Source organism: Dendrobates tinctorius, unplaced genomic scaffold (genome assembly GCF_039654945.1).
Source record: "Dendrobates tinctorius isolate UK_male_01 unplaced genomic scaffold, ASM3965494v1 ptg000152l, whole genome shotgun sequence".
Taxonomy (NCBI): Eukaryota; Metazoa; Chordata; class Amphibia; order Anura; family Dendrobatidae; genus Dendrobates; species Dendrobates tinctorius.
Genome location: NW_027361819.1, coordinates 2,542,622 through 2,567,545, shown reverse-complemented (window position 1 = coordinate 2,567,545; position 24,924 = coordinate 2,542,622). Strand labels below are relative to the sequence as shown.

General features: G+C 43.1%; 1 protein-coding gene across 2 annotated transcripts; it reads right to left on the bottom strand.

Annotated features, from left to right (window-relative positions):
* Positions 1–1,987: 1,987 nt before the first annotated feature.
* LOC141050749 (sulfotransferase 1 family member D1-like) lies at positions 1,988–24,660 on the bottom strand. Of its 2 annotated transcripts, none has more exons than XM_073547379.1 (8): positions 24,598–24,660; positions 4,612–4,753; positions 4,365–4,490; positions 4,115–4,212; positions 3,701–3,827; positions 3,332–3,426; positions 2,330–2,510; positions 1,988–2,247 (listed from the first exon to the last, which is right to left on the bottom strand). In XM_073547379.1, the coding sequence occupies exons 2-8, from the start codon at positions 4,742–4,744 to the stop codon at positions 2,135–2,137; spliced, it is 873 nt and encodes a 290-aa protein (XP_073403480.1). In that variant the 5' UTR covers positions 4,745–4,753; positions 24,598–24,660; the 3' UTR covers positions 1,988–2,134. The 2 variants fall into 2 exon arrangements, with proteins under 2 accessions (XP_073403480.1, XP_073403479.1); XM_073547378.1 differs by lacking the exon at positions 24,598–24,660 and adding an exon at positions 10,439–10,572 and having other exon boundaries at positions 4,365–4,511.
* Positions 24,661–24,924: the final 264 nt, after the last annotated feature.

Genomic DNA, 24,924 nt, shown 5'->3' with positions numbered 1-24,924 from the left:
CGATTGGACATCCCGAATCTCTGAGTGGATATAAGGCAGCCAACGCCCTGTAGGGTTGCTGGTGATTTCTCTGCTCTGAGCTCTGGCCTCTAGTTCAGTTCCTATCTTCTAAAGCTAAGTTTTGCTCTGTTATTGTTCCATGAGATTTTGTCCGATTTGCTTAGTTTTGTGTTCTGCCAGCCCCGGCTGGGGCTCTGCTGAATTTACATTTTTGTCCCTGATTGGTTAAATCTCTTTTGCTCTGTCTTCAGAATATATCGGAGTGCTGATATAGGGATTTTGAAGTCTAGTGACTTCAGGGACGTTTTTCCTATCAGACGTGTTGGGACATTTTTGGTAGGGTTTTTGCGGATTGCAGCCAGCATCTTTTCTGTCCTTTCCTATCTAGTTAGTTGGGCCCCATCGTTTGCTCTGCCTGTCTTTCTGTCTGTGTTTGTGTTTTCATCTGTTTTCACCGACAATACATGTTGGGGGCTGTCTATTGCTTTGGGGTCTGCTCTGGGGCAGTTTAGATTTCCCCTTTCTTTCTTTAGGCTTATTTAGTTCTCCGGCTGTGAAGAGGCGTCTAGGACCACCTTAGGAATGCTCCACAGCTACTGTTAGTTGTTGTGAATAGGATCAGGGGTCTGCAATCCGCTAGCTACCAACCTCTCCGGTTTTCTGGACTTAGCTTGCATTTTTGTTTTTTCCTCCTCCGGTGACTCATTCATAACACCCTAGGCTATAAGGTATTCCCTACCAAATTCCAGTCAGTTGGAGCTGCAGAGTCCGTGCTGACAAGAACCCCAGATGAGTGGGGATGTCTGGCTAAGCGGCCCATCCCCCAGCCACATGGTCTGCCTAATGCCACCTAAGCACATGTAAGTGTTACTTTCTGTTCTTTAATCCTTTGTTGTTTTATATTTGTACTGTACATATTTAATGTCTCAACGTTATAGCAACTTTTATCTATGTAATTACTGCCCTTTTGGGAATAAATGATAAAATCTATTAGCTCTGTCTCCATGCTCTAAGAAACGAACTATGCGCCTTTGTTAATCGCTACTAATTTGGGGGTTTGCCATGGACCCTCTTAATTAACTCTCTGATTAAGTAAAGCATGGCTGGTGGCAGCGTGGTGTGTGCGGTTGGTTAGGCTGGTTGGAAGTCCGGAAGGGTCTTATATTGCTGGATGAGTGGTTGAGGCCACAGCATTGATAATTCCCTTACTGCAGTAGTCTAATTGGCCGTGCACAACAAGCAGCCCGTCCGGCGACAAATTATCCTAGGTGCAGTTCCCTGACTGACCTGAGGGTAAGGGGGGCGCCGGAGAGCTGCGAGTTCCAAAGTGGAACTCAGAAAAGTGGAATATACATAAATCCCCGCAGTTCTTGGAAGGTTGTTAGCAGTGGTGGGGCATCCAAAATACCCCCCTGCGGTAAATTGTTAGAGCAAGATTAGCTTGCTGTGTGTTGGTCACATGGTGCCAGCGGTGGGATAACTAAGATAAGCCCCCACTGTGCCTGTGATAGCCGTGTGCCGGCAGTGCGTCGCGTCCCTCCATCCGCTGACATACCCGTGTCAGTGGTGGGATCGTGGCGTATTGGTGGCACCGGCCGTGCTGTCACAGGGGGCTGTAGTGGGAGCTTTATATTGTCCTGTAAGCATGTGTAGTTGTAAGAATACACCTGACTCTGCACTTTTCAGCTGCAAAGTAAGCACTCACACCCCCACCAGTATCTAGAATGCAACGTTTTACAGGAAGACCCCCTGAGGGTCACTTCTGATCACTGCTGTTAGAGGTAGATGACGACCGTGTAACACAGTCAGCACCTGCTATGGTTGATGCCGGCTCAGCTCCCGAGCTCACATCATACACGGGGACCCAGTGGATACAAGGTCAAGACGTTGTTTATCTCTCAAAGTTTCCCTTTCCTGTTCTTTCTCCTGGAGAATATATATTGCAGTTTCCTAGTATTACTTTATGGCTATGATTCTATGAATCATGTAACATAACAGAACATATTTTATTTTCATTGGATGTAAAGTACAAACAAGGTGATAAAACAAGCACTGTTCGTGTCTCCATCCTATAAAATATCTTTATGTGCCGTGATAGATTGAGATAAGGAGAAGGGCTTTGCAGGGGGCAGTCTTAGTCCTCGAAGTGGAAGGTCAGGTCGGTATCGGCCATCTCCCTTTTATAATACTCATCAAATAATTCATTTTGAGCCACCGTGAGATGGTTCTTCCAGTCTCCGCAAATTCCTAAAATGGCAGAAATACAGGACTGAACAACTATAAACACCACCTAGCATCAGTACTGACACGCCCCAGAAGAACTTTATACCTTTCCTCATGAAGGGAGAGATGTTGTGGTCCATGACGGAGGAAGGGATGGAGCTGTAGTTGGCCATGTGGTTGTCTTTCATGGCCTTGAAGGTGGTGTGCTGATTGATCTTTTCCAGGACATCTTCAGGAAGATCCTTCCCTATGAACTTCATCACCTTCCTTATCTCCCGGTCTTGGTCCTGGCACCAAATAGATGGTAAGAGTTTAGAAAGTTGTCCCAGCTCTTTGCCTAATCCCGTCCTTATCTTTATGGTCACACTGCTGCTGTGTTTGACATTTCTGGATTGTACACAAGTGCCGTTCAGATGCATGGGTAATTGAATTTCTATACAACTGAATTTAGTCTAAAACTTTAGAGGAGCCACAAATAGTGATGGAGAAAAAGAGAAAAGGAGGTACACAGAGAGGAGGAGCCACAAATAGTGGTGGAGAAAAAGAGAAAAGTAGGTACACAGAGAGGAGGAGCCACAAATAGTGTTGGAGAAAAAGAGAAAAGGAGCCAGACAGAGAGGAGCAGCCACAAATATTGTTGCAGAATAAGAGAAGAGGAGCCACAGAGACAAGCCACAAATAGTGGTGGAGAAAATGAAGAGGAGGTACAGAGAAAGGAAGAGCCACAAATAGTGGTGGAGGAAAAGAGAAGACAAGCCACAGAGAGAGGAGGAGCCACAAATAGATGATTCACATAAAGAGGAGGAACCACAAATGGCAGACAAGAAAAATAGAAGAGGAGCCACAGATAGAGGAGAAGCCACAAACATTGTTAGAGAATAAGAGAAGAGGAGCCACAAATATTGGTAAAGAAAATGAGAGAAAGAGCCAAAGATAAAGGAGGAGATAAAAATAGTGATGGAGAAAAAAGAGAAAGGATGAGCCACAGAGAGAGGAGAAAAAAAGAGAGTAAAAGAGACACAAATAGTCGCATAAAGAGGAAGTTCCACAAATAGAAGACCAAGAAAGAGGAGAAGACACAAATAGAATTGATAACTATATCTCCCACGTCTATCATGTCCTCGTAAAAGATGTAGAGGATGTCTTTCTGATGTCTGTTCTTCCACCAGCCCTTCACGTGATCACTCCATGGCCCACAGGCAACTACGGGAAAAACGAGAAGGATAATAAATAATAAGGTCAAAGTGTGAACAATCAAAAAACAGAGGAGGGTTTTCAGTGCATGATGAAAGTCGCAGCTTCATAATACCTGGGGGGATCGCAGTCCGCAGACTACCGGTATATAGTAACTTGTCCGAGTAACTCAATATTGTTTTTATCGGCATCCAAGAAGGTTACAGTCCAGGTTCCATTACAGGATTTAACCCCTTATGTTACCAGCTTGTTGTCACCCCATGGGTGGGTAAATTATATCTACCTTTCCCTTCTATGAACGTGTGTAGATATTCTTCAAAAGTGCCCGGATCTGGGTGCACAGCGGCCATACGATAGAAGTGATAATACGACACCAATACGTCCTTAGGATTACGAGCCATGTAAATGATCTACGGAAGAAGTCACAATAAAGATATTGAAATTCTCTGCAGTGAAAAGTCAAAGAGGGAAACACAGAAATTTACAATTGTAGGTCTGGATTGGCTCAGCAGCAAGTTGTAAAGAATAAAATATGGTCCTGGATATACAGTGAGAGTGTGACCAAGGTTTACAGAAGGCTAGGTGAACCCTTTATAGCAACAGAGTACGATAAAAGCCTACAGAAGGACTGATGGGTTCCTTTTAGCAATAGAGTATGGCCAAGATCTACAAGGAGCTCTCCTCATACTCCCAATACCTTGCATTTCTTTTCCCAGAAGCTTCTTGGCAGGAGGTGCACGGGTAAATGAGTTTTGATGATGCCTGGAGACTCCTTTGCATTCAAGATCTCAGTTCCTGAGGGAGAGGTAACAAGTTGGACTTGTAAAAGAACGTCTCGGACAATGGAAGTTACATGGCCAATGGTTCATCCAGTTCACCGGAGCTTCTGAGTTGGTGTAACCTGGCCATTTGTAGAGAAGATAACAAACCATTGTCACATCAGTTACCTGTGGGCATGTTGGGCACCGCATACTCCAGAAAGGGCACCCGCTCGTATATAGCGCCACGTTGGGTTTTCGTTACATCTCCATTATGTAGCATTAGGTCCAAAATCTCACTCATCCACGTAGTACCTATTAGGAGACAGCATGGACCTAAGTCATACATACAATGGGGAAAATAAGTATTTTATGCCTATTTTGCAAGATGGGGGTCTTAGTACTTTACGTTATACCTGGAAAAAAATGGTCTCACCTGATTTCGGGTAGGTAGCTATCAGCAGGTCCCCATCTCTGGCCTGGAAGCACTGAACATTCTCCCAATTTTCTGCAAAGGATGCCAAGGTGGGCATCCCACTCACCACTTTTATTGGAGGGCGATCAACCATGTCGGCAACCTAGGAGATAAGTGGGGAGCGTTTACAAGAGGTGAGACATCTGGATAGAACCAAGAAGACAACTTGTGAGATGAGGAGGACGTAAGTCTGATGAAGAGACCTGAGGAGTCTGGAAAGCTGCAATGTGTCACCATCTTCTCAGTTTGCCATTAACAGGTATCAACCACTGAGGACTCTCAATTCTGAACATGTTTCTATCTACTGGCTAACACGGCACAAAGATATACATCTCTCCTGTATCATATTGGAGTACGATCAACACCTCTGCAAGAAAATCTGTGGCCTAAACTCATCTAAGTCCTGTTTTCTCAAGCATTACAGATGGGCAGAGTAACATAGTAACTCTACGGCTGTGTGCACACAGCGTCTTCTAGATGGCAGCGCCCCCGTCGTGTCTTCCAAAGAAGAGACACTTCAAGAAACAGCAGCTGGGTTATCACTGATGCATCTCTCTTGCCATTTTCCTTCAACATTTTCGTGACGGCTTCGTCACCGACTTATTTTTTTTAATTTAAACTTTAAATTGTATGCGCTTTCCAAGCAGAGTCCTTCACCTCTTGGTTCTGATTGCAATTGGGAAAAGCTTACACAAGCGCAGATGTTCTACAGACGGACTCCTAACGCAGCGGACGGGTGAAGGAGCTGCCTACTGTTCACACGCACGCTATTATTATAGTTGTTATATTCTTGTACATAGGGGCAGTATTATAGTAGTTATATTCTTGTACATAGGGGGCAGTATTATAGTAGTTATATTCTTGTACAGAGGGGCAGTATTATAGTAGTTATATTCTTGTACATAGGAGCAGTATTATAGTAGTTATATTCTTGTACATAGGGACAGTATTATAGTAGTTATATTCTTGTACAGAGGGGCAGTATTATAGTAGTTATATTCTTGTACATAGGGGCAGTATTATAGTAGTTATATTCTTGTACATAGGAGCAGTATTATAGTAGTTATATTCTTGTACATAGGGGCAGTATTATAGTAGTTATATTCTTGTACATAGGGGGCAGTATTATAGTAGTTATATTCTTGTACATAGGGGCAGTATTACAGTAGGTATATTCTTGTACATAGGGGCAGTATTACAGTAGATATATTCTTGTACATAGGGGCAGTATTATAGTAGTTATATTCTTGTACATAGGGGCAGTATTATAGAAGTTATATTCTTGTACATAGGGGCAGTATTATTGTAGTTATATTCTTGTACATAGGGGGCAGCATTATAGTAGTTATATTCTTGTACATAGGGACAGTATTATAGTAGTTATATTCTTGTATATAGGGGGCAGTATTATAGTAGTTATATTCTTGTACATAGAAGCAGTATTATTGTAGTTATATTCTTGTACATAGGGGGCAGTATTATAGTAGTTATATTCTTGTACATAGGAGCAGTATTATAGTAGCTATATTCTTGTACATAGGAGCAGTATTATAGTAGATATATTCTTGTACATAGGAGCAGTATTATAGTAGTTATATTCTTGTACATAGGGGCAGTATTATAGTAGTTATATTCTTGTACATAGGAGCAGTATTATAGTAGTTATATTCTTGTACATAGGGGCAGTACTATAGTAAATATATTCTTGTACATAGGAGCAGTATTATAGTAGTTATATTCTTGTACATAGGGGCAGTATTATAGTAGTTATATTCTTGTACATAGGAGCAGTATTATAGTAGTTATATTCTTGTACATAGGAGCAGTATTATAGTAGCTATATTCTTGTACATAGGGGCAGTATTATAGTAGTTATATTCTTGTACATAGGAGCAGTATTATAGTAGTTATATTCTTGTACATAGGGGCAGTATTATAGTAGTTATATTCTTGTACATGGGGGCAGTATTATAGTAGTTATATTCTTGTACATAGGAGCAGTATTATAGTAGATATATTTTCTTGTACATAGGAGCAGTATTATAGTAGTTCTAGTCTTGTACATAGGGGGCAGTATTATAGTAGTTATATTCTTGTACATAGGGGCAGTATTATAGTAGCTATATTCTTGTACATAGGAGCAGTATTATAGTAGATATATTCTTGTACATAGGAGCAGTATTATAGTAGTTATATTCTTGTACATAGGGGCAGTATTATAGTAGTTATATTCTTGTACATAGGAGCAGTATTATAGTAGTTATATTCTTGTACATAGGGGCAGTATTATAGTAAATATATTCTTGTACATAGGAGCAGTATTATAGTAGTTATATTCTTGTACATAGGGGCAGTATTATAGTAGTTATATTCTTGTACATAGGAGCAGTATTATAGTAGTTATATTCTTGTACATAGGAGCAGTATTATAGTAGCTATATTCTTGTACATAGGGGCAGTATTATAGTAGTTATATTCTTGTACATAGGAGCAGTATTATAGTAGTTATATTCTTGTACATAGGGGCAGTATTATAGTAGTTATATTCTTGTACATGGGGGCAGTATTATAGTAGTTATATTCTTGTACATAGGAGCAGTATTATAGTAGATATATTTTCTTGTACATAGGAGCAGTATTATAGTAGTTCTAGTCTTGTACATAGGGGGCAGTATTATAGTAGTTATATTCTTGTACATAGGGGCAGTATTATAGTAGTTATATTCCTGTACATAGGAGCAGTATTATATTAGTTATAGTCTTGTACATAGGGACAGTATTATAGTAGTTATATTCTTGTATATAGGGGGCAGTATTATAGTAGTTATATTCTTGTACATAGAAGCAGTATTATTGTAGTTATATTCCTGTACATAGGGGGCAGTATTATAGTAGTTATATTCTTGTACATAGGAGCAGTTTTATAGTAGTTATATTCTTGCACATAGGAGCAGTATTATAGTAGTTATATTCTTGTACATAGGGCCTGTATTATATTAGCTATAGTCTTGTACGTAGGGACAGTATTATAGTAGTTATATTCTTGTATATAGGGGCAGTATTATTGTAGTTATATTCTTGCACATAGGGGGCAGTATTATAGTAGTTATATTCTTGTACATAGGAGCAGTATTATAGTAGTTATATTCTTGCACATAGGGGCAGTATTATAGTAGTTATATTCTTGTACATAGGGGATAGTATTATTGTAGTTATATTCCTGTACATAGGGGGCAATTTTTATTGTATAAAACCAACAAATACAATTAAAAGAAACAGAATTCTTCCTTAATACAAAACATAAATTCTCATAAATGCATCAGACAATAATTATAGAACTAAATTAATACATTAGGAATAAAGGTAACTTAGAGTTCACTCCTGTGGAAGGAAGAATATGAAATAAACACTTTTAGTAACACGATCATGTTATTATCCCACAGACACATTCCTCCATAGTTTCTCATTACTCTGACTTTTCTTTATCTCTATCGCTCTTATCCATCTGAGCTCGGACAGTATCTTTGTGGCTGCGGTGACGGGATGGAAGGGCTCGCTGTGGAGGGACACTCGGGTTCTCATGTGCCAGTGGTAATACTTAATGGTGGTAATGATCAGGTACATTGTCCCCCTGTCGATGTTACCGTCAGTGGATGGGACACCATAGATAATGTCAGGGTATTTCAGGGACAGCAGTCTGGGGATTTTCAGCTTGGTCGATACTTCCGTCCATATTTCCCTACCTCCCCAGCAATCACAAATAAAATGCTCCATGGTTTCCTCCTGCTGACAACCAAGGGGACAGTTCCGATCTGAAACACTTAAATATTTTAAGTTCCCCCTCACAAAGAGCTTCCCATGTAGCGACAGCCAAGCAATGTCAAAAAACTTTGCTGGAAGTCGCCTCCCGTTGAGGAATCGGAGACTGTCCTGAAGGGTCCTGGTGGCACAATCTCTTAGGGCCAGTGGAGAGTAGAAGAAAGTCCTACATATATGAGCACACAGATCTTTTCTCGTATTACTCTCAATGTAAGACTTCTCCAGTCCCCACTTCCTGACACACTTCAGACCATAGTCCAGATACTGGGGGAGGTGGTCACCTGTCCATCTCCTCCTCTTGAGACTGCCGCCTCGCACCCAAGATTCCGCAAAAGGCAATATCCAATACCTGATACTATTCGCCCACAGGGAGCTACTGTTTGAATCCATGCTCCCAAAATTTACTTTCAGAAACAAGGAGTCAAAGAAAACCCTTGGATTTAACATATCCAGCCCGCCCTCACTCCGCCGTAGGTACGTTATTCCCCTCTTTATCAGGTTCATCCTGTTCCCCCACAAGAGCTGGAAGAACAGGCTGAGGAGCCTCGCCGAGAAGGATTCTGGCAAAGGAAAAACGACAGAGACATACAAGAAGACGGGGACCAGGTAAGTCTTCAACATAGCAACCCTTTCTCTGTAAGGCCGGTTTCACACTAGCGCATTTTCAGCGCGCGCACGGCCGGGGGTAGCTCCGCCCCCGATCCGGCTCTCTGCCCGGCGTGCCCGCCCCTTCCTTGTAGCGCCGCCTCCTAGCGGACAGCGGCGCCTGCGATCGGCGCACCCTATCTTTAGCATAGGGTGCGCCGATCGTGCGCAGGCCGTGCGCTAGTTGCGCTTTGACCTGCGCTGCGCACTTTTGACGGTGCGCCGTGCGCGCCAAAATCAAACTTTTCGGATTTTGGCGCGCACGGCGCACCGTCAAAAGTGCGCAGCGCAGGTCAAAGCGCAACTAGCGCACGGCCTGCGCACGATCGGCGCACCCTATGCTAAAGATAGAGTGCGCCGATCGCAGGCGCCGCTGTCCGCTAGGAGGCGGCGCTACAAGGAAGGGGCGGGCACGCCGGGCAGAGAGCCGGCTCGGGGGCGGAGCTACCCCCGGCCGTGCGCGCGCTGAAAAAGCGCTAATGTGAAACCGGCCTAAGTCAGCCTCCAGTTCTTCCATCGCTGAACCTTTGCATTTCCGGTCTCCAATTTTTCCTCCCAATTTAGGCTGGCATTATCTTCCCTCCCAAATTTAACCCCTAAGATCTTAATATGGGTGGAGGCCTTAACAAACTGCGGCAGATCAAAGTTTGGGTCAGATTGCAATGTCCACAGAGCTTGACTCTTCTCAAGGTTGACCAGAGACCCGGAGGCCTCTGAGTAACTTCTGATGGCCGCAGACAACATCTGCACCTCATGAGGATTAGATATCACCAGCGTCACATCATCCGCGTAGGCAACCACCTTCAGAGGCAAGCAGTGGGGGACCGGCACCCCCCAAAAGATACACTCCTGCAGTGACCTCAAAAACGGGTCTATGGCAAAAACATACAGGAGTGGACTCAGCGGGCAGCCCTGTCTCACCCCACCTCAACTCAAAAAGTGCCACCCTGCCAACCATTAATCAGAGGAAAGCTCACCGCCTCTCTGTACAAAGTCTTCAGCCAATCCACAAATTGTCCTGGAATACCGTACTTTGACAAAGTGGCCCACAGATAATCATGATCAACTCTGTCAAAGGCTTTAGCCTGGTCCAGACTGACAACGTATCTCCCACACCGCAGAGCTTTACATCTCTCAAACATCTCCCGTATCGAGATGACCGCTCCAGAGATGTTCCGCCCTTTTACCGTGCCAAACTGAGAGCCTACCAACAGTGCCGGGGACAAACAGACTAACCTAGAAAACAGGATCTTTGCCAGAATCTTCCTGTCAACATTCAAGAGGGCAATTGGCCTCCAGTTCTTGATGTCGCTCGGCTCCTTACCTTTAGACAGCAGAATTAATGAGGACACTCTCATGGATGGAGGCATCAGGTGATTTTCTAGACAATTTTTGTAAACATCCACAAGAATTGGAGCCAGGAGGTCTCTGAATTCCTTATAAAATTCTGCTGTTATACCATCCGGACCTGGTGCCTTCTTCAGATGTAACTTATCAATGGCCTCCTTAACCTCCTCCACCGTTAATTCTGCTGTCAAAGGAGAAAAGTCCAGATCATTAATATCAGGCGATGGAGTTGCCTCCAAGAATTGAGTCATTTTATGTTTATCCAAAGCCTTCCTCTGAAACAAGTCAGTATAATAAGATTTCACAACCCCCAGGATACCCTCCCGAGATTCCTGCAATACACCCTGGGAGTCAATGAGACCTGTGACCAATTTATTGGCCACCCGCTCCCGGCAATTCTCAAAGGGATCAGGTGCCCCTAAGACCCCATAATCCCGTTCAAGAACCAAGGAGGTATACCTGCTGTACTGATACTGCCTTATCTCAGATTTCAGCCGGTCGATCTTCTCTTTGTTACCCCCGCCCTCAGAATAGAGTGACTCCAATTCTTTGCGCAGCCTTAGGTACTGGCTGTACTTACTCCTGCCCTTCTTAACTGACAGTCTCTTCAAGAGGCATCTGATATCATCCTTGACGTCCTCCCACCAGTCAGCCATGTTGTCATAGAAGTCCACTCTCTGTAGATGACCCTGCAAAAGGGAGTAGACACAACTCTGGACAGAGACATCATGGAGGAGGCTAGAATTGAGTCTCCATAACCCCCTACCAACATCAGCTCGCTTAGTGGCCCCGAGGCAGAAATATAGGGCAAGATGGTCTGAGTATGGGACGACTCTCTCACTCATGGCACCAATGACTTCCATGGGACTTACAAAAGCCAGATCTATTCTACTGCCTCTATTGGAGCAAGGAATAGGTTAATTTTGGCTTTCGACCTCCCCGTTTAAAGACGTCCCCTAATCCGGCCTGCAGGACTATGTTATTCAAGATCCTACCATCCCTCGTCACGGTTCTACCTGAGGAGCTGTCACCTGATGTCAGTATGGCATTAAAGTACCCTGCAATTATCACTGGAAGAGAGGTGAACAGATAAGGCTTGACATCATTAAATAACTGTATCCTGTCAGTCACCGTCTGTGGCCCATAGATGTTAATAAGCCGGAGACGCCTCCCATGGACAGTGACTTCCAGGACCAGACACCTTCCCATAACCACCTCCGTCATCCTATGTACTGTCACATCCCTGGTGTTAAACAGAATGGCGACCCCGGCGTACGACTCCACAGCCAGTGACCAAAAAGAGGGACCAGACCGCCATTCCCTCTCAGCCTCCCTCATGAGCCCCTGAGTCGTCAGCCGCGTCTCCTGCAGAAAGAGGACATCTGCGTCCAGGTATCGGAGATGGTCATAGACAGCGTGCCTCATCCTCCTCACCTTAATGCTGTTCACATTACTTGATGTTACTTTTAATGAGAAGTCTGCCATCACAATGCCACAACAGAGGAGCAGAGATGTAAAAGCCGCCATCATAAGTCTGGGTCACAGATGTTCTGACTACCACCGGTCTCCATGTCAGACTGTATCTCAGTGTCAGCAAGTACGGGCTTCCGTTTTGTAAGGGGACAGTCCGCTACGTCCCTGTCATACTCAGTCTCTATTCTTTTTATCTCTTCCTCCAAGTCCCCATCAGACTCAGACAAAACATCAAACTTATTGGACACAACCATCACACCTGCCGAACTCTGGACTTTTTTCCTGCCACCCTGGCTAGTGACATACTCCTCCTCAGGTTTACGGGAGGCCTTGTCCTTTTTTTTCCTGATTACAGCCACTTTCTTCAGCTAGAGATGGTGATACTGAAGTGGTGGCTACATGTGGCTGCTGGACCTGAGGGACGACCTCCATGCTCCCCTCTGTGCAAAGCTGCTCTGATGTTACCTGAGCGGACCCCTGGTGGACCTCTGACCTGGTCAGTACTGTCCCTGACATTAAAGCCTCCTCCTCCTGAGCCTCTGTCCCTGTCACTAACTCTTCATCAGGAAGGAGCTTGCATATATTGTGCCAGGCATCTGGACAGTCCCTGTGAGGGTGGCCGATCTCCCCACAGAGGTTGCACTTGATGTTCTGGCAATCTGCCGCTAAGTGGCCGACTTCCCCGCACAGGCTGCACTTTACCACGGTACAGGTGTTTGCCAGGTGACCCACTTTACCACACTTAAAGCACTTTCGTGGCTGCCCAGGGTAGAAGCAAACCCCCTTCTCCCTCCCGATAAAGAAGGAGTTGGGTAAGTGAGCCGTGATATTGTTGTGCTGGCGCAGTTTCACCAGCACCTTCCATCCACCAGTCCATATACCGTTCTCATCCCTGTTTTTGGTGAGGTCGGAGACAAGGACACAATGCCTCCGGAGCCACACCACAATGTCCTGCGGGGGAACAGCCTCATTCCAAAAGATGATGTTAACCGTGGCGGTATCCGGTTTAGATATTGGAATGAAGCTGAACTTATTCCACCCATCAGCATCCCTGAACTTGGGGAAATTGGCCCAGAATCTGTCCAGATCAGACATAAGCTTAAAGCTGATATCATAGCCCTGTCTGTCTGGCAGATTGATGACCGCCAAGATATTAACCGGCGCAAACCCCATCTGGCGGCACAGAAGCTCCCTGACCACCAGCCTTCTGTCCGGCAGATCCTCCTTGGCACCTCTGTGCCTGAACCGCACCACATTCCTCCATTTGAAAGCCTGCCCAGTGTAATTGGCGCTGGAGGTAAAGGATGGAGCGCCGCGGCTCCAAACATTACTGGGAGGGACCTGTGGGGCCACACTGGGCTGACTGACAGGGCGAGGGTCTGCAGCAGAGGGGCCTGTTGCACCTTGAGTGCTGGAAACCAAAGGGGGGAAATCACAAACATTTTGCACATTATTATCATCATCATCATCAATCTCAATAGCGTCATCAGGATGCGCAATGTCCACCACAGTCTCTGTACCCCCTTCAGCCCCCAACCCCACATGAACAGTATCAATATCCCCAGAATTAGTGCTCTCCTGGTCTCCAACAGTAGATGCAGTCTCATGTCCACTGTCTTGCTGTTGTGCTGGGCATGCTGAGACTTGTGGTACCGCTGGGATCTGAGCCTCTTGCTCCTGCTTGGGGTCTGCCGCAGGTAGTTGCGGTTGCTGGTGCAGTATCTGACCCTCCTTAAAACAGAAGCTAGCGGGCTGCAGCACCGGCCGTACCTGCTGCCGGGTCCCACCTGGGACAATGTCTGTGCGGGAACCAGCAGAGTCCTGCGTGCAGGACCTAAACCGCTCCTGGTTCCTATATGTCTCTGCCAGGGGCCCCATCCTCGCCAGCACACAGTCTATGTCCCGCACCACAGTCGCCAGCTCTACCCCCAGTGCATTCAGTCTCTGGTTATATGCAGAGTGATCCCCAGGATTCGCAGCCTTCAACTTGTAAATGCAGTCAATTTTCATTTGCAGAAGATTCCTCTGCTGCTGCAACTCACCCATCCTCCTGACCAGTCCTGGTATCTCCTCTGCCAGCTGTAGCTCCGGGGCACGCGGCGGCTCCTTCTGGGGTCTTGCTTTAGGGGTTGACACGGTTTTTAATGTCGCTGGTTTTGTGGCTCCAGCCTCCGCAACACTTTTACCACTGCCCCCAGCCTGCAACCTCGTGCGTTCAGAGCTCGCCATGCTAGTCACCACATGTCCCAGCTGAAGGTTCTCCTGGAGTGTTTGCTTCTCCAGAGATGTCCGTCTCTGTCTGCCTGGAGTGAGCTGCACACCTGAAGCTGGTGATGGACTCTGCCTCACCTTCTGTGCAGCCACCTGCCCCCCAGCACTCAGGGTCTCAGCAGACGATGCCTTCTGGGATTTCCTTCCAGGCTCTGGACACTGTTTGCCTTGACCGGCCGACTGTTTAACAGAAACATCCTTGCACACAGACAAAGCTTTCTCTTGTTTCTTTCCTGTGCTGAAATTCAACACATGATCTTTCTCCATGCTGCTGGGACTTCCATTCTGAGGTTTATTTCCCCAGAGGCAACTCTGGGATTTCTATCCACATGAGAAGGTTGGGAGTTTACTCCCAGTGTAGGCCTGGAAGCCTGGGCCTTGCTTGGGGAGCTTCCCTGCCCAGGGTGGCCCCTCCCTGGGCTTGCTCCAGACATGAGGAGAACCACAGGCACACAACCTCACAGCTAGGAGGCAGTATTATAGTAGTTATATTCTTGTACATAGGGACAGTATTATAGTAGTTATATTCTTGTATATAGGAGCAGTATTATAGTAGTTATGTTCTTGTACATAGGGGCAGTATTATTGTAGTTATATTCTTGCACATAGGGGGCAGTATTATAGTAGTTATATTCTTGTACATAGGGGGCAGTATTATAGTAGTTATATTCTTGTACATAGGGACAGTATTATAGTAGTTATATTCTTGTATATAGGAGCAGTATTATAGTAGTTATATTCTTGTACATAGGGGCAGTATTATTGTAGTTATATTCTTGCACATAGGGGGCAGTATTATAGTAGTTATATTCTTGTACATAGGGGGCAGTATTATAGTAGCTATATTCTTGCACATAGGCACAGTATTATAGTAGTTATATTCTTGTTCAAAGGAGCAGTATTATAGTAGTTATATTCTTGTACATAGGAGCAGTATTATAGTAGTTATATTCTTGTACATAGGGGCAGTATTATAGTAGTTATATTCTTCTACATAGTGGCAGTATTATAGTAGTTATATTCCTGTACATAGGGGGCAGTATTATAGTAGTTATATTCTTGTACATAGGGGCAGTATTATAGTAGTTATATTCTTGTACATAGGAGGCAGTATTATAGTAGTTATATTCTTGCACATAGGGGCAGTATTATAGTAGTTATATTCCTATACATAGGGGCAGTATTATAGTAGCTATATTCTTGTACATAGGAGCAGTATTATAGTAGTTATATTCTTGCACATAGGGAGCAGTATTATAGTAGTTATATTCTTGTACATAGGGGTAGTATTATAGTAGTTATATTCTTTTTTTGTAAATTCTTTATTTTGGAATTTTAAACATCACCATTAAACACAACACCAGTTCTCAGGTACAGTTGGCGAAATGTTAAGTAATGGTTGGTTTAGGGAGAGAAGGAAGGAAAAAATGAGGGAAAAATAGGTAGGGGAGAAAAGGGAAAAAGAAAGGGAAGGGGAAAAAGGGTACATATTCATATACAGTATCAACAACATTAACATTAACATCATGTGGTTGACAACATGAGCACAATCATTGAATGGGTGCACTTCGGAAAATAACACATCGCCATACATTACATTTGGGCTATCTAGTTTGGGGCAGTGAGGCTAGGAGCCCCAGAGCAGAAGCCATCTGATTCAGTTAAACTTAAGAAACTCTAAAATGCCCTTAAAGAGGATTGTCTTCTAAATACCTATTCCAAGGGGCCCAAGTCAACACGTAAGCTCTATGATTATAAATTTCCCAGCTAGACAGCTCCTCTAAGCGATAGATCTGATTTATTTTAGCATACCATTCTCCCAACGTGGGAGGAGCTACATCCTTCCAATGGGCAGCTATCAACTGTCTCGCCGCACTCAACATCAGTGGAAGAAGCCCATGTTTTTTTGGTAAAAAATCTTTTGACGGGCATGAAAGGAGAGCTTCCGTGGCTCCAAGATCAACCTTTATTAGTCTTAATTTTTTGAGAACTAGTTCAACTCCCTCCCAAAAAACTCGCAATCTAGGACAATCCCAGAATATATGTGTATGATGTCCTCTAGAATTGAGGCATCGCCAACAATCGTCATTATCCGCGAGGCCTAACTGGAATAATTTAGCTGGAGTTAAATGCCACCTAGTTAATATTTTATAAGAATTCTCCTGCAGAAGTACACATCTGGAAAAACCCCGAGCATTTGACAGCATTTTAGATATTTTGTCCTCTGTAAACGTGGTATTAAGTTCCATTTCCCAAGAGTGTATAAACGAGGGTTTAGAATGTACAGTCGGAGAGATGAGATGTGAGTAAATGCGAGATATAATTTTTAGCCGTGGGGATGGAAGTTTAATCATAATATCTAACCAGGACCAATTAGATTTAGACGGGAATCTCCGTCCAAACTGTAAAAGTGTACGTCTGATGTGTTGTTTTTGGAGAAAATTTGTTGGTTGAGTCGACGCACCCTGTGGCCAAGACCCCTCCCGCAAGATGCTATTACCATAAAAACTATTCAACGTTTCTCTAGGGAGGTTGGACCATAAATTGTGTGGGTCTTGAAAATCTAACTCTAACAAATAGGGAATTGAGCAGATCGGTGTCAATGTTGAGGGGAAAGTATCTTCCGGGAACTCTCCCATTACCAATCTTTTAATACGCAACGTAGTTGTAGTTACGTCATCCAACCTAAGAGAAGCCGGCGGTTTAGCCTTAGTCCAAAGATACGGCAAACCTCTCGGGCCCAATAAAGCCCAGTCAACACTATCCCCCTCCTCCCTTCCAGCACAGGACACCACCTTTAACCATCTACTGAGATGAATAGCCTTATAGTATAAAAGAAGGTCTGGGACCCCCAGTCCTCCAGAAGAGATAGGGCGAGAAAGAAACTTATATGGCAACCTAGCCCTTTTAGATTTCCAAATAAATTTTCCAATAAGGGATTTTAACGTTCCAACAAATGTCAGGGGAATCCGAATCGGAACCGTGTTCATGGTATATAGTATAATAGGCATTATATATGCCTTAAACACATTAATACGACCCATCCAGGATAAAGTGGGTAGGCTATACTTCTGCATCAGGCTTTTGACCTTTTGAATTAAAGGAATGTAGTTTTTGTGGAATAGGTTGGCGGGATCTCTAGTTATCATTATTCCCAAATATCTAATAGAATTAGTGGCCCAAGAGAATGGAATCTGCGTACGAATAGTGGAGATCTGAGAGTGAGGTAGACCAACGCTTAGCACTTCAGATTTTGACAAATTAATTTTGAAATTAGAAAGGAGACCAAAGTGATGAAAGGCCTGAAGGATAATTGGGAATGCTTGGGATGGATTGGAGATAAGGAAAAGCAGATCATCTGCGAAAGCTAGAGTTTTAAGTGACCTTCGACCCACCGACAACCCCTCTATACATTGGTCTTGTCTGATGCTTTGTATCAAAGTTTCTATAACTAAAATGAACAAAGATGGCGACAAGGGACAACCCTGTCTAGTCCCGTTATTAATCTCAAAACTATCTGACAGGGTGCCGTTGACTCTGACTTTGGCCGTCGGTTGAGAATAAAGCGAGAGGACTGCTGTTATATATTGAGGAGGGAAGCCAAACCTAATCATTACTTGTTCCATGAACCTCCAGCTCACTCTGTCGAAAGCCTTCTCAGCATCCGTCGACAGGAGCATCAAGGGCATACCCCGAGTCTTAGCAAACATTATAGACTGAATGACTTTAGTAGAATTATCCTTCCCTTCCCTGCCTCTTACAAAGCCTACTTGATCTGCATGAATTAGCTTAGGTAAGAAATTGCTTAATCTGCCCGCTAATATTTTAGCCCACATCTTAATATCTGCATTAAGCAGTGATATTGGTCTGTAGCTAGCGCACAGGTTGGGGTCTTTACCCTCCTTAGGGAGGACTGTGATGTATGCCTCTAAGGATTGTCTAGGGGGGAGCTGGCCTTCTAAATATGAATTAAACAAAGACACTAGGTGAGGTAACAGTGGTTTTATAAACTTTTTATAATAGATAATGGGGAGACCATCTGGACCCGGTGCCTTTCCGTTCGGAATAGTAGAAAGAGTGTCTAAAATTTCTTTGGGGGTAACTGGGGCAGTCAACAAGGACTGACCTTCAAGAGTTATTTTAGGGAGATGTAGCGAGGTCAAGAATTCTTTTATTTTTGCCAAGGCTGTGACTGGCTCCTGCATGCTATCCGGTGTATTTAAATTGTATAAATTTTCATAAAAGGTTTTAAACTCCCTGGCAATATCTGCAGTCCCGAGAATTGAAGAGCCATCTAAAGCTCTGAGTTGTCTAATAAACGTCTTTTCTTTTTGTTTCTTAAGTAGGGATGTCATGAGCTTACTACTTTTATTGCCATGAAGATAGAACTTCTGCTTACTTCTCATGTAAATTTTTGCTGATTGAATGTTCAAAAGGTTTTTTAATGAGGTTCTCAGATCTGTCAGTTCAGATAATGTTTTATCTACCTGAGATCTCTTATGTAGTCTCTCGAAGGAACTAATTTGATGTAGAATAGACACAACCTTTTTTGTTCGCTCTTTTTTCAAATAGGAGCCTAGGGCTATAAATTCCCCTCTCATTACTGCTTTATGTGATTCCCATACCATAGGCAAGGGTGGGCCTGAGTGCAAATTATTCTGAAAAAAGAAGTCAAGAGTGTTTGTCAGTTTTTCAATGTGGAAATCCGAGTCCAATAGTGTCTCATTCAGTGACCATGACCCAGCCGGCCGTGGTAAAGTTTTTATCTCTATGTCAAGAAAAATGGGAGCGTGGTCTGAGAGAGAGATGATATCTATATTAGCTTTTTTAACTAATTGGAGATTAGCTGTTTGTATCAATAGGTAATCAATTCTGTGATAGCTATTATTCGGATGGGAATAAAAAGTGTAATCTCTGCCCGAAGGAAAAAGTGTTCTCCAAGGGTCTATCAGATGCAATTTTTGTAATGAAAGGTGTAATTTTCTCAGTGCCCTTTGAGAAAGAGCCGACCTGCCCGTCGAAGTATCTAAGGCTGGGTTCAAAGATACATTAAAATCCCGTCCCAACAACAGACCCTCAGTAAAAAGTTCTAGAACATTCATTGTTTTACACAGCCAACCTATCTGGTTCCTATTTGGGGCATATAAATTACACAGGGTAATCTTAGTGTTGGCCAAAAAGCCCTTAATTATAATGTACCTGCCTTCTGAATCCGATAAACAATCGCTCAAAATAAAGGGAACATTTTTCTTTATAGCAATACTCAATCCACTTGACGCTGAACCGCCCGCACTGTGATACCTGGTCGGGTAGCGAGATCTAGACATATCTGGGACTCTCCCTTTTTTAAAATGTGTCTCCTGCAGGAAAACTATACTAGACTTCTTTGAATGCAAAAGATTCATTACTTGGCTTCTCTTATTCGGGGAACGTAAGCCCTTTACATTATACGAGGCCACTGTCATAGTGGCGAGGTTCACCTTATCACCCATAGTTTGGTAAAGGAAGTAATAATAAAGATTCCTCCGTCATCAAACCACCGAAATTAAAAAAAAACAAAGAGATGAAAAAAATAACAAAAAACCTAAAAATTATTAAGATAAAACAAGAGAAATATAACAAGAACCAACTACCTGCCTGTAGCAGAGGTAGGGGGTCAAAAATACCTCCCATAACAGAGCAGGAAATAACATTTTTGACACACGAGTGGCACATGTTAACTTATACGGCAATTGAATGATATCAACACCTGAGTAAATGTCAAACTTAGCAAGCTAAAATAAGATAGATCATGTCCGAGTGGACCGAGGGGTCCGGCTCCAGTATTGGAAAAATGCAACCGAGAGAAGCACAAGAAAGCTCAGGGGGGTATCTCCTTTTCCATTCCAGATTTCCCTCTTTTAGGAGTCGAGCGTTTCTTTCCTATGACCCAGTCACCCTGCCCTCCAGTAAAAGCATGGACAGGGGGAGGTGTGCGATGATCCATGTCCAGAGGTAGCCAGGAAGGAATATCCATAGAGGCAATGCCAAAAGCGTCCCATATTTTGGTTAAATCTTCAGGGGTCCGAACCATTATTTGCCTACCATCTCCTTGTATAGATATACCAAACGGAAACAGCCATTTATATAAGATTTTACGTGAGCGTAACACCTCCAGGAGGGGCCTTAGGACTCTTCTTTTTGCAAGGGTTGACGGCGCAACGTCCTGATAAAGATGAATAGCAGATCCCTCATAAGAAAGATTTTTAATGTCTCTTGAGGCAGACAAAATAGCATTGGTATCCAAATAGCTCAGTAGGCCGCAAATCACATCCCTCGGAGGTTCCGCTGGCTTCGGCTTTGGTCTAAGTGATCTATGCACCCTTTCTATTACAATTCGATCACATGTTTCTTGTGGGATTAAGAGGGCGAAGATCTCCTTCGTAGATTTTTCCAATATTTCTGTGGAAACACTTTCAGGTAAGCCTTTTATCCGTATGTTCTTCCTATGACTCCGATTTTCCTGATCCTCGAGGGCCAGAAAAGAGTTGTTAAGCTGTGCTCTGTGGTAGTCCAGATGCTCTCTCATGGCATTGGAGTGGCTAATGATAGAGGACTGAGAGGACTCCAAAGACTCCACTCTATTACCAATGTGTAGCAAGTCCGCTCTCATACCAGATATCTCATTAACTAATGGTTTTATAGCTTGTGCTAATAATTTTTTAAAAAACGATCTAGAAAGTTTCCCAGAGTCTGATTGAGTGACATCGCTGCCTGAAGCATCATCACTGGAGTCTGAGTCCTCGACATGCTCCTCCTCCACAACCTCTGGAGGGAGCCTTTTAGCATTAGGCTTAGACGTAGCAGATTTATTTTTCAAAAATTTATCCATTTCACCCTGTTTGCTTCGATACGCCTCTGCAGCCAACGGTTTTGCACGCTCTTTGTTAGTTTTGACCATTTTGCTTGATTGAAGCGTGCCTTTAATTTACCACCCGTGCGTCAAGAAAAGTCTAGTAGAGCATTTTTCTATATGAAAATAACCCCATGTAACTTGGAGGGCGAGGGGTTAATATATGGAAACATCCGTGGGGATCTGCTGGAGCCGGTAGGGACAGGGTAACGCCAACTCCCCACCACGGCGCTTCAGAAAAGACACAATGTCCTCCTCACCAAGGTCGCATAAATCTGCAGACAGCAGCACCTCTATGTGGGGAGAGCGATATCCCCCGTTCCAAAAACAACTCAGTCCCTGGGAAATGTCTCAGCAAAACAGGGGGCCGTCAACAACCCGTCTGGCCCAGAGCCAGCACCTTCCTCCACCGCACGTAGCAATAGTAATCCCCGCAGGCCCCACAGACAGCTCACCGGGGGCCCCCTCTCACCGCCTTTTGCTCCAACGGGCGAGACCGCTCCTTATTCCGCGGTCTCACGCCTCTATCGAGGGCCTCCTGCGGTCCGGTTTCCAGGCCTTGTGCTCAGGGGGATGTAAAGATGGCGCCCGTCTCCCTCCAGTGCTGCAGCACCCTCCACGAGGCCGCTCTGCGCTCCGGTGTCACGGCGGAGAGCAGCAGCCCCTCTCTTCTCCCCACCGCCCCTCACCTTCTCCAAGCCCGGGGCACTCTAAAATTCGTTTTTGCCACTTTCGTCCAGGCCAAATAAGGCAATTTTGTGGCTGGAAGCGGGAGCTGCCATAAGACACGTCCTCCCTGTGTGAGATCCAGCATAGTAGTTATATTCTTGTACATAGGGGTAGTATTATAGTAGTTATATTCTTGTACATAGGGGCAGTATTATAGTAGTTATATTCTTGTACATAGGGGCAGTATTATAGTAGTTATATTCTTGTACATAGGGGGCAGTATTATAGTAGTTATATTCTTGTACATAGGGGCAGTATTATAGTAGTTATATTCTTGTACATAGGGGCAGTATTATAGTAGTTATATTCTTGTACATAGGGGCAGTATTATAGTAGTTATATTCTTGTACATAGGGGGCAGTATTATAGTAGTTATATTCTTGTACATAGGGGCAGTATTATAGTAGTTATATTCTTGTACATAGGGGCAGTATTATAGTAGTTATATTCTTGTACATAGGGGGCAGTATTATAGTAGTTATATTCTTGCACATAGGGGGCAGTATTATAGTAGTTATATTCTTGCACATAGGGGGCAGTATTATAGTAGTTATATTCCTGTACATAGGGGCAGTATTATAGTAGTTATATTCTTGTACATAGGAGCAGTATTATAGTAGTTATATTCTTGTACATAGGGGTAGTATTATAGTAGCTATATTCTTGTACATAGGAGCAGTATTATAGTAGTTATATTCTTGTACATAGGGGGCAGTATTATAGTAGTTATATTCTTGCACATAGGGGGCAGTATTATAGTAGTTATATTCTTGCACATAGGGGCAGTATTATAGTAGTTATATTCCTGTACATAGGGGCAGTATTATAGTAGCTATATTCTTGTACATAGGAGCAGTATTATAGTAGTTATATTCTTGCACATAGGAGCAGTATTATAGTAGTTATATTCTTGCACATAGGGGGCAGTATTATAGTAGTTATATTCTTGTACATAGGGGTAGTATTATAGTAGTTATATTCTTGTACATAGGAGCAGTATTATAGTAGTTATATTCTTGTACATAGGGGCAGTATTATAGTAGTTATATTCTTGTACATAGGAGCAGTATTATGGTAGTTATATTCTTGTACATAGGGGGCAGTATTATAGTAGTTATATTCTTGTACATAGGGAGGAGTAGTATAGTAGTTATATTCTTGTACATAGCGGCAGTATTATAGTAGTTATTTTCTTGTACATAGGGGGCAGTATTATAGTAGTTATATTCTTGTACATAGGGGGCAGTATTATAGTAGTTATATTCTTGTACATAGGGGCAGTATTATAGTAGTTATATTATTGTACATAGGAGCAGTATTATAGTAGTTATATTCTTGTACATAGGGGGCAGTATTATAGTAGTTATATTCTTGTACATAGGGGGCAGTATTATAGTAGTTATATTCTTGTACATAGGGACAGTATTATAGTAGTTATATTCTTGTACATAGGAGCAGTATTATAGTAGTTATATTCTTGTACATAGGGGGCAGTATTATAGTAGTTATATTCTTGTACATAGGGGGCAGTATTATAGTAGTTATATTCTTGTACACAGGAGCAGTATTATAGTAGTTATATTCTTGTACATAGGAGCAGTATTATAGTAGTTATATTCTTGTACATAGGGGGCAGTATTATAGTAGTTATATTCTTGTACATAGGGGGCAGTATTATAGTAGTTATATTCTTGTACATAGGGGGCAGTATTATAGTAGTTATATTCTTGTACATAGGCAGGAGTAGTATAGTAGTTATATTCTTGTACATAGCGGCAGTATTATAGTAGTTATTTTCTTGTACATAGGGGGCAGTATTATAGTAGTTATATTCTTGTACATAGGGGGCAGTATTATAGTAGTTATATTCTTGTACATAGGGGCAGTATTATAGTAGTTATATTATTGTACATAGGAGCAGTATTATAGTAGTTATATTCTTGTACATAGGGGGCAGTATTATAGTAGTTATATTCTTGTACATAGGGGGCAGTATTATAGTAGTTATATTCTTGTACATAGGGACAGTATTATAGTAGTTATATTCTTGTACATAGGAGCAGTATTATAGTAGTTATATTCTTGTACATAGGGGGCAGTATTATAGTAGTTATATTCTTGTATATAGGAGCAGTATTATAGTAGTTATATTCTTGTACATAGGAGCAGTATTATAGTAGTTATATTCTTGTACATAGGGGGCAGTATTATAGTAGTTATATTCTTGTACATAGGGGGCAGTATTATAGTAGTTATATTCTTGTACATAGGGGCAGTATTATAGTAGTTATATTCTTGTATATAGGAGCAGTATTATAGTAGTTATATTCTTGTACATAGGGGGCAGTATTATAGTAGTTATATTCTTGTACATAGGAGCAGTATTATAGTAGTTATTTTCTTGTACATAGGGGCAGCAGTATTACAATATGACTGTTGGTTCGGAGGCCTCTGTCATTAATTTCCGGTTCTAACCATGGTGATACAGTTCTGACCTTTGAGCTGGACACTTATGAAAGAGATTAATTTAATTTAAAGTCACAAGAACTCGGTCGTTTAGTTTATAGAACCCGCCCTTCGTGTGCAGCTGATCAGAATCAGCCCAGAATCTATAGGATTCCCTTCTTTTTCTTTTTTTTTACCAGATTGGTGCAGTTTCACTAGGAAGAACTGAACACTTCTCCCCGGACCTCGGGTTCTGGCTGTGTTCTGATAGTCGGACTTGGTTCTGAGGTCGGGGACAATCCATCCAGCATTAACCCTACACGTACCTGAGGATGGCAGCAGCAGCTCTCCTGGCACTCATCAATGATCGGACTGACTGAGCCAGAAGAGCCGGGGCGGTACCTGCAGTGCTGGAGCTCACCATGTGACCTCATTGTTAACCCCTTCACCCCGACAGGTGCAGCGTCCTCTAATCATCTGATTATTTTGGGTTACTGAGAACTTGTATGTGACCCGATCTAGATACAGCAGAATATATCACTAGATTAGATACATGGCTCAGCAGATGTATCACCAGAGGCCTACATTATTATTATTATGCATTTATATAGCGCCATTTATTCCATGGCGCTTTGCATGTGAAAAGGGGAAAT